Source organism: Etheostoma spectabile, chromosome 20, assembly GCF_008692095.1.
Source record: "Etheostoma spectabile isolate EspeVRDwgs_2016 chromosome 20, UIUC_Espe_1.0, whole genome shotgun sequence".
Taxonomy (NCBI): domain Eukaryota; kingdom Metazoa; phylum Chordata; class Actinopteri; order Perciformes; family Percidae; genus Etheostoma; species Etheostoma spectabile.
The window spans coordinates 9,487,793-9,500,242 of record NC_045752.1 but is presented as its reverse complement, the minus strand read 5'-3'; the positions used below and the strand labels follow the sequence as shown (position 1 = coordinate 9,500,242).

The 12,450-nt window shown below is 38.8% G+C and overlaps 2 protein-coding genes across 2 annotated transcripts in view; both read left to right on the top strand.

Annotated features, from left to right (window-relative positions):
• prkcha (protein kinase C, eta, a) overlaps nucleotides 1–7,460 on the top strand; it is a 19,966-nt gene extending 12,506 nt beyond the window's left edge. The window contains exons 11-14 of the mRNA XM_032499530.1: nucleotides 2,994–3,132; nucleotides 3,852–4,040; nucleotides 6,559–6,705; nucleotides 6,878–7,460. Of these exons, the coding sequence (XP_032355421.1) occupies nucleotides 2,994–3,132; nucleotides 3,852–4,040; nucleotides 6,559–6,705; nucleotides 6,878–7,027 (625 nt within the window). The 3' untranslated portion in view covers nucleotides 7,028–7,460. The remainder of the gene's footprint in view (nucleotides 1–2,993; nucleotides 3,133–3,851; nucleotides 4,041–6,558; nucleotides 6,706–6,877) is intronic.
• A 3,569-nt stretch (nucleotides 7,461–11,029) lies between these two features.
• hif1aa (hypoxia inducible factor 1 subunit alpha a) overlaps nucleotides 11,030–12,450 on the top strand; it is a 15,785-nt gene continuing 14,364 nt past the window's right edge. The window contains exon 1 of the mRNA XM_032499529.1: nucleotides 11,030–11,320. Within this exon, the coding sequence (XP_032355420.1) occupies nucleotides 11,289–11,320 (32 nt within the window). The 5' untranslated portion in view covers nucleotides 11,030–11,288. The remainder of the gene's footprint in view (nucleotides 11,321–12,450) is intronic.

Below are 12,450 nucleotides of genomic sequence, written 5' to 3'. Positions count from 1 at the left end.
AAGCCATCAATCATGTTTTCCCCTGTTGTTTTAGCATCATCTCAGTCTCATCTCAAAACTAGTATTATCCCTTAATTATTTTTTTCCATTAAAATTCTTCACCAGCTCTTGCAACGTACCGTGTTGTAGCCAGGGACTCAGGCTGTACATCTAAATGTTCAGTTTTAAGCTCATTATCACCTGTATTTTCCTCAAGGCCCATATCTTATAATATTAAGAACATTGTAACAACAGATTGCCAAAGAGTGCTTGCTAAAACAGCATGGTTACATTTTGTGTGAACTGCACTTTTAATGATATAATTTAATGTTCAGATTTTAATCAGATATTTGAGATATTGTTTTAAACCCTTTTAGGATGCTGTTGTATACTTTCAGTATTGAGTAGGATGACAGAGCAGTATACTCGCTGCCAGTGCATGATGATAAGTTACATTTAGTGGTCCAAATTTTCTATGTCAGCCTGCACCACATAGCATGACTGTTAGCTGAAGAGGTCACATGCAGTTTGCATGCTAAAACTAAAATAAGAAGCCAAAGAGCAGCTTGCACATCAGGCCACTGTAAGAAGAGCAAAGCTCATGCTGCCTGCTTAAAATACATATACTGTGTTGTGTAAAATGCACATCTTCTACTGGATATCTTTCTAGATATATTTTTCTTAGCTTGATGTGAAGCTGTGCTTTGGCTTCTTATTTTAGTTGTAGCATGCAAACTGCATGTGACCTCTTCAGCTAACAGTCTTGCTATGTGGTGCAGGCTGACATATGACACTGGGACCACTAAATATAACTTATCAAGTTATAAATTTAATATAGCTTCTCAGTTGAAAAAGAAGTTTAAAGATATATATATATATATATATATATATATATATATATATATATATATATCTATATATTAGTTTTAATTAATCTTGTATAACAAGACACTGCTAAATTGTGACTATAACCACAATGGTTTAACCTTAAGTTGATGTGTATTTGTATAGATTTCAGAATGCCATTGTAGTTTATCAATATGAACTCTTACTCTCTTACCTCCGTCAGAAAAAAAAAAACATTTTACAATATGTGCGTCATAGTGTTTGTCAGCACTTCCTCTTCTCTTCTTTGGAAATTCTAAATGAGTGCAACTCTATACTTCACAAAGTTAGTTGTGCTTGAAGTTCAGTACCTCAATATTTTGGTTAGCACACTACCTGACTGACCCACATACGATAAAAGAGGTTCAAAGTCCAAGTCAGACTTGTCTTTCCAGTGTGTTGAGGTGGTAAAATTGCCAGGGTTAGGGATTCATTTCTCAGTGGACACTTTCATACTGGAATATATTCATCAATAGTACTGGGAAGGGCTTTGGAGCATGGAAATGTTTGCGAAATAGCAGAACTGGCTATATGCAGTATCTCACAGACACCCACTTAAACATAAGTCAATTTATTGGCCTCCACAGTTTTGGTATTTTATTTGTATTAAGCCCTTGCATACTCTAAACTGTGTACTGTGCGGCTGAGTGGTCTTGATGAGTAACCATCAGAGTTGCTCTCTTTTGGCCCGTTTTGTAAGACTACGAGAAGTAAAGTCACCCTGAATGAAGTATACGAGTCACTGTTACACAATTGGCTTATATTGGAAAAGAGCAAACCGGATTAATCAAACCAAATCCAGTTTTGCTTGACCTGACAAACAGTGTAACTGTCTCTTTTTCATTCATTTTTTGTATTTGTCATCCTGTTTGAGAAAATCACTCAGGATCCTTTATTTGTTTCTTTTGCTGAAAGAAACAGGAACAAAAATCTCTTCCTTTTAAAAAGTTGTATGCATTTCCCAAATGTTGTAATTGTTCCTCAGTCTCACCCTGTGCTATAGTATCTCCTATCCAAATGACCTTGGACTAAACTTGGATCACCTAATTAGAGCTCAACTCCAGAGTTCACACTCTGAAAGTTGTCACTCTGTCAAATGACAAAGCACCAGCTGACATGAACACAGAGCAGATCTTTTGCATCGTTTGGTTAGGCAGCCACCCACATACACAAACCGCTCTGGGGAAGATACTTCCACTGATCTTACAATACATTTTCTATTCAATTCAATTAATAATAAGACCTTATATTATCACGTTGTGGAGACTTAGGAGATTGTATATTATAAGTGAGTAATTCTTATGCTGACATGGTCATTCATCAGTTTCACAACACCGAACACTATGACATTGTTTTCAATCTAATAACCTTAGTAATAAAACAGGTCTGATTTGAATAAAGTAAAACAGAGTAGCTGGGGCGTAATTCCATCTAGCTCTTCTATAGGTCCTTTTAGGGATACACTTTTCAATTAGATAATAAAAACAAAATCACCAGCTACCCTGTCAAAAATTAAGAAATTATAACAAAGTAACTACAATATTCAAGACCATTCAACAAAATAGACAATAAACCATTAACCACATAAACCTATGTATAAATGACATCACCATAAGCCCATCCCAAATTGCATAACTAATCATTAACAAAGTAACAGTAGTATAACTCTACTTAATTTACTCAGTACATGTGACCACATCTGATTTTCTATGCTGTAAGGATATGTGATAAAAACAAGCAATACATGTAGCTCAGGTTTAGCCTCGCCTGGATTCTGAATAAATAATCAGATCACCTTTTTCTTCTTGCCAGCCTAAGTGGTCATCTGACTATTCTTGACTGCCATTGAACGGTTAGGGAGTTTCACCACAGAAGCTTCACACTCATTAGAAAACCTTCTTTCTGTCTCGCAACAAATGTCTACCTCCGTCAGCTATAATTAGAAACAACACCCACAGGGTGCGACTGGAGACTGAGCACAAAGTTGTCATTTTAGCAGATGTTGATACCAGTTGGACTTTGATGGCTTATTAGCTTCCAGCCATTAGTATTTCCCATTCGTGTGTGCTGAATAACAATACCCCACCACAAATATGTTAGTTTCTTTCTGTGCTCGTCTTGCCTTTCAGGGATCTAAAATTGGACAATGTTCTTCTGGACAAAGACGGTCACTGTAAACTGGCGGACTTTGGCATGTGCAAAGAGGGCATATTTGAAGGTGCGGCCACAGGAACTTTCTGTGGGACCCCGGATTACATTGCCCCTGAGGTCAGTTTCTACACATGTGCTTAACCAACATACTGTAACTTTATACACATACAGTTTCAGACCCATATCTACTAATAATGACAGACATTTGTATCCTTTATCCACCACACCTGTGAAACAGAACATTTTCATATATTTTGGTGCAGATTTATATATTTTAGTTTTTTAACGTTTAGAGATTGCTGCAAAACATTTATTCAAACACGTTTAGCTTCTTACAGCCCAGGTTGTCTGAGTTCATATGACGCAGTTCCTAGTCCCATTCTCTCTCCCTCACACCACCTCACTATAAACAAACACTGTGGTCACTGCTCGTCACTCCAAACTCCCTCCTGACTTACTGGAAGTCAGCGTACCTGTGAGGTCAGCTTGTGAAGGGCTCTGTTAACTTGACAAGCACTGATCCCCACATCAGAATGCACCTTTACAGACATGCTTGGTTGTCATAATGAGGGATTAAGATGGTCTGTGTGCTCAAGTTTGAGAGATTTTTTGTTGACCAAAACTATGTGTGTCTGCATTTATGAAAAGCTTCTTTGCTGTCCTCAACAGTCAACACTTTTAACTCTTCAGCTTATTAGTAGTAGTGTGTTGCCTCACTGGCAACACACTACTACACAGGTCTACCAACTGGACTTCATGGAGTGGTTTTAAATTTGCTGTAATGCTCTGTGCTGTGGTGGTTTACTCTAATGGAATGCTGTGACAAATTTCCACAGATCCTGCAGGAGATGCTGTATGGCCCCTCGGTTGATTGGTGGGCTCTCGGGGTGCTACTGTATGAGATGCTGTCAGGACACGCTCCCTTTGAGGCTGAAAATGAAGATGACCTCTTTGAATCCATCCTCAATGAAGAGATTGTCTATGCGTCTTGGCTCGGTTCAGAGGCAGTGAATATACTCAAAGCTGTGAGTCTGTGTTTTTAAAGTGGTTCATCCACTGTAAAAGTTGCAAAATGGATAACAATGGAAGAAAGCCAGGTGTTGCTGTAGTCTGTCTTTAGATTTTAGATTCTTTAGATTTACCCTCCTCATGTTGCCTCTGTCTGACTTTTTATACAATTGCAGGAAATGTGTATGAGGCTTTTTTTAAACTTGACTATGATAGAGGAAACCAATGTCTCACTGGACTTGTGACCAGCAGAAAAAACAATAACCAACATTTACTTAAGACCAATTCCATATATTACTGGACAGATTAACATGAGCCTGCCTTATGATATATTAAAATGCAAAGGTTAAAACAGCTTTACTCTGGATTTCTGGGATCAGTTTTTTTTTATTTGTTGTCCTTCAGACTGACTGACACTCTTTGACTGCAGAGTGACTGGCTGCTGTATGTAGCTCTGGCAGCCAGCTGTTTGGCCTGGGTCTCTTACATAACTATATTAAGGCATGGTCCACTGCCCAGCCACAGCACCCAAACTATAAATATGACGACACTTCCTCCCTCTACTCCTCCCCTCTTTGCAACCCTCTTATCCTTGTTCTTATTCCAACATGCTTGAGTTAGCACAGGACCGATGATCTCCCCTGGTAATTTGTGTCACTGCTGCCAGTGTCACACGTTATGTAAAGATACCTGTTGGTGTGAGTAGTTTTGAACACTGCTGCACTATTTATCCTGAAGGTTCTCCTCTTTCCTATTAGCAAGTTGATGGAGTTCAGTTGAGTTTGTTGAGAAAAATTGCTTTTTTATCATTTTTATTTTAGTGATTTGTATAAAGATGCTCTATTAACAGGTGGACATTGATTTTCAGATTAAGCTATTAATAAGGTTTGAAATAAATAATTACTTTAATTGTTTATTTTTGATTAATTGAGTAATAATTTAATCTATATACGATCGGAAAACCATATAAAATGTCATCACAATTTCTCAGAGCCCAGAGTGATGACCTCAAATTACTTCTTTTGTCCAACAAACACTCCAAAACCCAAATATGTTTGAGTTACACTGATATAAAACACTCCCACATTGCAGCAAATATTTGATACTTATGCTTTATAAATTACTTAAATGATTGATTGATTTAAAATGGTTAATACATTTATTAATTTTCTGCCGGTTGCCACATGAATAATCCACAAAGTTTTAGCAATAGTATTCATTTTGGATTGTTTGTGTGTTTCTGCTGGTGTAGTAAAGAATGGCTTCTTCATGTAGAAATGCTGACATGGCAGGTCTGGTGCTGAGGATGGCACAGCTGACGTGTAGCCATGGAAAGATGGCATCAGCGTGCAGTAGTTTTTCTTTCTTCAAGTTTTGTGGTCTGTGAGCTCCTGAACTGATTGACCCCTGCTGGTCTCTCAACTTCAGTTATTTCCACTTCAGGGGCCAGACTGATGAAATGGGATGGTTTAAAAGAAAATCAGTTTTAACCCCTTAACTACAAATCACGTCATCAAAGTAATGCTTGCAGCAGCAAATCCCTGCATGCGAATGCATACACATAGAACCATAATGTCCCCCCCCCCCCCCCCCCCCCCCCCCCCCCCCCCCCCCCAAAAAAAAAAAAAATGTCTTGACGTTAACGGCGATGTGTTACCGATGCAGCATTAATTGACAACAAAAGCTGACTAGAAGCTGTTTCATTGATTTGTTTGTTTGACATCTCTCTAATCTCCTTTATTTTTCTCAGTGAACTTTTTTGAAGAATCATGCAAAGTTGTTTCTGCTTCTGGTAGTTAATAATGTTTGGAGCTGATATAGCAAGACATATTGAGCTTTCCAAAGACTTTGGGTTAATCTGGCCACTGTCACTGTGGAGACGGCGGCCCATCAGTTTGTTGTACCCTAGTCTGAATGTCACGCCAGCCCTTAGGTGTGCACAGACTCCTCGGCCAAGAGAGAGCTGTCTAAAACAAATTTGTTTTTTTGTTTCTGCCCATAGGCAAGTTAGAACAAAGTTTTTCAATTTAGAGTTTGTTTTGTTTGGACCGCCTCCTCTGGTCTCTACCACCCACCACTACTTTGGTGGCAGAGAAACCGTTGGAGTTCAACAGGTGATTCACTGTTCTATTGTTTTATTGTTTACCACACCAGGACGTTAAGACACCATACTTGCACTTTATTGAATCTAGCTGAACTCTCTACGACTTCAGTATTGTAGAAGACGCCAGAAACAATTCAGGGTGTGTGTGTGTGAGTTGGGAGGCGGGGATTGACTGGATATCATCCTGGCTCGAGTCCAGTTTGGCATTGTTCCCAAAAGATTGTGGTCTGATCTAGTTGAAAAGCATGTCACATTTCCTCATTATGTACAGATAATAAATAATCTGCAGAAATTCACTGATTCTAATCAGTTCGATCCTAGTTTGTTGTTGTTGCTCTTACATGTTATCTTTTCTCAATAAGTACCTGATTTTTATTATTTTTTATTATTTAGTCTTAAGTGTAAACTCATTCATCTTTTGATTTTTACAGTTCTTGACCAAAAACCCGGCCCGGCGTCTGGGCTGTGTGGCCTCAGAGGGTGGAGAGAGCGCTGTGACCAGCCACACCTTCTTCACAGGCATTGATTGGGAGAAGCTGAATCGTAGAGAAATAGAGCCACCCTTCAAGCCCAGGATCGTAAGTCACATAAATGACTTAGTTGATAGCGTAATAGCGTGTGTTATAAATGATAAGGAAGACACTGAGCAGACATTAAGCAGTGATTGACTTTGTCCTACCTTGTGGCTGTGACAGTGCTTTTTGCTAAAATGTTGCTGCTGATGAATAATTCTTTATTAAACCCCTCCAGAAAACTCCAGAAGACGTCAATAACTTTGACCCAGATTTTACTCAAGAAGAGCCCACCCTCACGCCCATTGATGACCCTCTGATCCCTTCCATCAACCAGGAGGAGTTTCGTAACTTCTCCTTCACCTCCCCTGAACTGCAGGAGAGCTAAGGGCCTCTTCGTTGATCCGTCATTCATGGACTTTCACTCTTCTCAGTGTCTGTGTCTTTGTCTCAGACAGCCCCCAGTGGTATGTGTAGTGTGATGCTGTCACATTCCCCAGAGACATGTGGGTGCAAAGGGCCGAGGAATCAGCCAAACACATACTCAACAAGAACCGGGCATGCACCAGATGAACTTATCAGCACTCCTGTAATTCCCCAAAAAGGGGCATGTGATCATCTTTTGAATGACATTGAGTTTTGACTATGTTACAGCTTGGTTGGGATACATTCATGCAAGTTTCTGTGTGGAAATGGTGTGTTGTAAACTTGTTTGACAAAGTAGTTTGTACAACCTCAGAAATTTATTGTACATTTTGCTCCAGATGAGTTCACTTCCAGTTACTTTAAATGAAAAAGCACTTTTTTGGAGCATAAGGGCATGGTTTGTGTTTCTTTGTTTTTTGCTCTATCTCTGTCCAGAGAAAGGAAGAAACCAAGAGTCGGTTTTAACCAGCCTGACAGAGATTCCCAGAAAAGTCCAGCTGCCAGTTAAAATCCGGGAAAGACTGAGTGAGCAAGCAGATTAAATAGTTTTTCAATGATGTGACCCTACTCTGGCTAAAAAGAAATACTCACAGACCCACATATACTGGCTAAATGACATGAAAAATAAAAAGTCACAAGGATGATTTGTCTAAGTAGCTGCAGTCAGTTTCAGAAAATAGCAGATGTGTATTATGTATTTATTGAACACACACTGTAACAAAAACTTGGAATCCCTCTCAATGGTTTTCCATGTTATCTGATCAGCCAAGCATGTTGAGGATGATTCAACAACTGAGGTAAAAGCTCTGTGGTAATTCACGCTGACTGTGATATATCCAAAAGTTTTAAGATTACCCCACACAATTGTCCGGATCAAAAGAATGATGCTAGTAATATGGTGTTTGCCAATTGTCCGATTCAATTTGAATCTTGATTTGTCTGGAGGTTTCTCAAGACTAACAGTCAGTCTACTGCTCTCTGCTTACACACACACACTCTTTCTCTCAACAAACACAGAGCCTTTGATAGCTTCCAGCTCTGTGGGCAGACTGCTTGGGTAATGAGAGCTCACACAGGGGCATTTTCAAACATGCAAATCAAAGAACGTTATTGAATATTTTCCCTGCTTAACACTTAAAACACCATCAATGTTAGAATATAAAATTAGGAGGAGGTAGACAGAGGGAGATAACTTAAAACTTTAACCCTGCAGTACATTAGTGTTAATTTTCTCATTGTAAACCAGTAGCGCATAAACAGGAAACCACACTGATTCGTTGCTGTCGCTTTTGATAAAAACACAAAGACAAGAATCATGCTTTTGGGAAACTCTTAAGAAGCATGAACACAATACAGTGCGTGTTGTTGGTAATATAAATTGAAAATGTTAAAGTAACAAAGGGAAAAAAAGAAACTTTCATTGAAAGGATTTTTTTTTTGTTTCCTTTGCTGAACCTGCCTTGACATGAACAGCCAACCTTACAAAACGGAGAAGGACTCTTCCTGTTAGTTAGAGGGCGGAAGTCTTCAGACTCAACACAACATCTGTTTATCTCCTCAGCCCCCTATCCTGTGGAGGATTATGTGGCTAAATATCGTAAAATGGTGGCTTCAGATACAAAAATGCCTGTGTATTTGTCTGAAACTGAAAGCAGTTCTGCAATGCTTTTACAGCACAAAAGCTAATGCCAAGGTATGTTTACCTACAAAAACTAAATTTTAATAAGTGAAGGCCAATACTGCAGTGACGCTCTTCAGTCACTCACTCATCTTCAATCTCTGTTAAACAGCATTTCAACTCGAGTTAGAAGTGCATTGATCTCAGGGACTTAACAGCAGCCAACTAATCTACTTTAAGCTTGCCCTAACAACGATGGGCTGTGTGTGCTATACAAAGAATGGGACATTGAATTAAATGACTTGACATTTTGTTTACCCATTAACGTTTGGCAGCTTTCCTTGGGGAATGTCTGAATGAGAGGAAAGATTTAAGAGCCTTGTCTCAGCTTTCATTACTGAAACTTACTGATGGCTGCGAGCAGTATCTCTACACTGCTTGATTGAATCAGTGTTTGACCCACTGTCCTACCTGTATGATTGATACCCCTGAAAGTAGCAACAGATAATGAAAAAGACTCTACACAGCATCACCTATAGTGTGATTCCATGTAGAAATCTTAATTGTTGTCACTTGTTAAAGTTTTTGTGCATCAACACAAAATGAGGTGTTCACATACACACTCAGTACCTCATGTGTGGTTGTTACATTAGATCATGGTTCCTACCCTATGTAGGGTTGACTCAGAAAGCACAATCAAATCAGTCAATAAGCAATCTTGTACAACACAATCTTTCTTGAACGTTTCAACATTTCTCCTTCAAAGCTGTGTTAATGGTTTTGATGCACAGCAGAGAGTCCCTTCAGTTTATTTTAATTTGAATTCCAAGATGTAAAAAAGGTATATACCAAAACAAAAACCTGTAGGTGCTCATATTTATGCACACTATAGTACTCACATACTAATCCCACAATGTTTGCTCTTGCAAGATTACTGGCAGGGCTTGGAATATAACAATGTTTGAGGTGGTACCATGTGCTCACCTTTCTGAAGTGACTATAGCCTAGGACTAAAAAGGAGTGGCTAGCACCTGAGACAACTTCCAGACAATTGTAAGGGTTATTCAGAATGACTAAATAAGTAAACATTATGAATAATTTTTACAATGACACTCAATGTTGAATACAGACAGTCATTTCTGTACTAGCATATTATAAGAACCCGATGAATCCATATAGTATTTAGCTTTTCACTAATTCTTTTACTCACATACACACACACACACACACACACACACACACATACCATAGCCAGATGTAACAACTGACATTTAAAGAACTGTAAAACAATATAGCAAAGAGGAAATTTAATGTGGAGTGAAATCTGAAGAAAACACTGATTTGGTGGGTGTAATAAAGGATAAAGGATACATTAATATGGGGGAAATAATTTTCCTAACATTTCTCTCTTCCAAAGCAAGAGCCGAATCACAGGCTATGTGTATAACTGCCAAATAGTGGTATGGGAGGAGGAGTCCGACTGGAGATACATTTCCAAATCACTTTAGGAAAATGACCATCTGTAAGCCAGTGAGTGTGGAGTAGATTCTAGTTGAAATCCCTCAAATGCACACATCTTGGAATGCTAAAATGCTATTTTGTGCTGGGCACTGGAGAAAATATAAATCTAAAATTGTTAATCTTACCAACTTTCTATATACAATTACATTAACACACAATGTGTTAACATCACCGTATAGAATACTGTAATATCCTGAAATTGCACACTTTGCAGCAACATTGTAAAAGTGTTGTCAGTCTGGTGGAGTGAGGTGAAGACATACCAACCCAGAACATCACTTTCTCCTTTCTACGATGTGTAAAGTCAACACACTGATTAAATTCACAACAATACACTTCAGCTGTTGAAAAGTGATCTGTCCTTGAGTTTCATATTCATGGAAATGTTATGCACAGTCAAATAAACTAAAAACTATTAAAAATATATATAATGGCAGAGAGGGACAGGCCACATGGGGAACTGGAGGTGGACAGGGCAAAGTCTATTTGATGGAGCACTGGATAAAAGGCATAGACAGCATAAATGTGATAGGTGTGTTATTTTTGGGGGGTTTAAAAAAATAATCTAGAAAGGTAAACAGTATGCATACAGAATAGAGCAAACTAGATAGGAGTATCATTGAAAAACCAAAACACATGTAAATAGCATTCAAACTTGTATAACCTTGTAATGCATATTTTGGTGTCATAGACATACAGTTGAATCAAATAATGTAACTTTAGTCGAATTAGTTTTGTTTGGTCTGTGGCTCTTTCTGTGCTCGTCCTCGATGGACAAGCAGCATGTGACTGCGCGTCCCCGCGGCGGCAGGGGCAGGACTCACTTGCAACATTTGTCTCAGCAGGAGAAAACCTCTCCAGCGTGACGCGGTCTTTGAAGAAGAGTTGACGAATGGGCTGTTTTTAGCTGAGGAAAGCTTGATTTCTTTACGAAATATATACAACGAGAGCTTGTATGCAAGTCGCTTGAGGATTTACAGGTTTATAGCAGTAAATAACCGCGGTATTTTGGTTAATTTCTCGACGGGCCCGGAGACAGCTTGATATCGGTAGAGAGACTCAACTCAGGTCCTTTCGTCCTGACATGGACACAGGAATTGTACCAGAAAAGAAAAGGTAACGTAAATGCTAGCTAGCTAATGCTATGCAGCAGGCTATGTTGTTGTTTAAGAGCTGACGTAACAACGTCTGTCTTATATAGGGATTCAATTGATATTCTTGTATGACACTATGGGGTTTATTTCAAGGTTAACTGCCAGTTAAGTGTGATCTTTCGACAAAATAGCGTTACGTTTACTGCGACGCTGTTATCGTTAGCAAGTTGCTAACACAGCTAGCTCGTAGCTATTGACGTTGAACTGTTTACCAAGCTTAACGGTATTTATTTGTGCTAAATGTGACACATAGCTATCTATATTATTATTAATGCATTTCTCGTTGTGTACTGTCTGTTTGTGTGTGCTGTGCCAACCTAGTGTTCAGCGATAAGCTACCAGCACTCATGTGATCAAAAAGTGGTGTGTGGTTTCTGATGAAATATTTAGGGTTAGTGAAGTTAGTCTTGGGTTTGAATTTCTCTTTTATTTTTCTGGACAGGTAACACAAGGCAGGGTGCAGGACAGCAGTTTAAAAAAAAAAAAGACTAGGTGTCATTGAGTAAAACTATTTGTCAGTCCTGGGTCCATTTTGGGGTATAGTCTATATCCACGAAGTTCCACTACGAATTGCTCCGGTGTTCCGGTTTAACGAGAGACCATGTTAACTGGCGTTTTCATCTGTTGAAAACGGTAAGATAATACGTAGCTGTCCGCGTAAAAGCCTTTTTGTTAAGTTGTCATTAAAATGTTAAAACATAACGACGTGTACGTTACCTCTCTGATTTCTCTTTGGAGTCTAGTCTGAGGAAACTTGTCAGTAGCGTTTTGAACGGATACATCCTATCTTTAAAACAGGAGGCAGTCAGATCAAGTTGTGACCACTGTAGCCTTAAGCTACTAACATTGATATAAATTATATAGGCTATTTGTGTTAGTAGCTTTAACCTTGAGGTTATAGGCTACTTAACACCTCGTTTGGTCACCACTCCTTCCAGTTCTCAAATGCAAATGATTGAAATGAACTACAAAAAATCCTCTGAAATTCAAATACCTCAATGTCTATTGTGGCAATATTGTAGGGTTGACAATTGGTGATTTCACAAAAAATGCACACAGTTTGACTTTTGATAAATAATCATATTGCCCAAC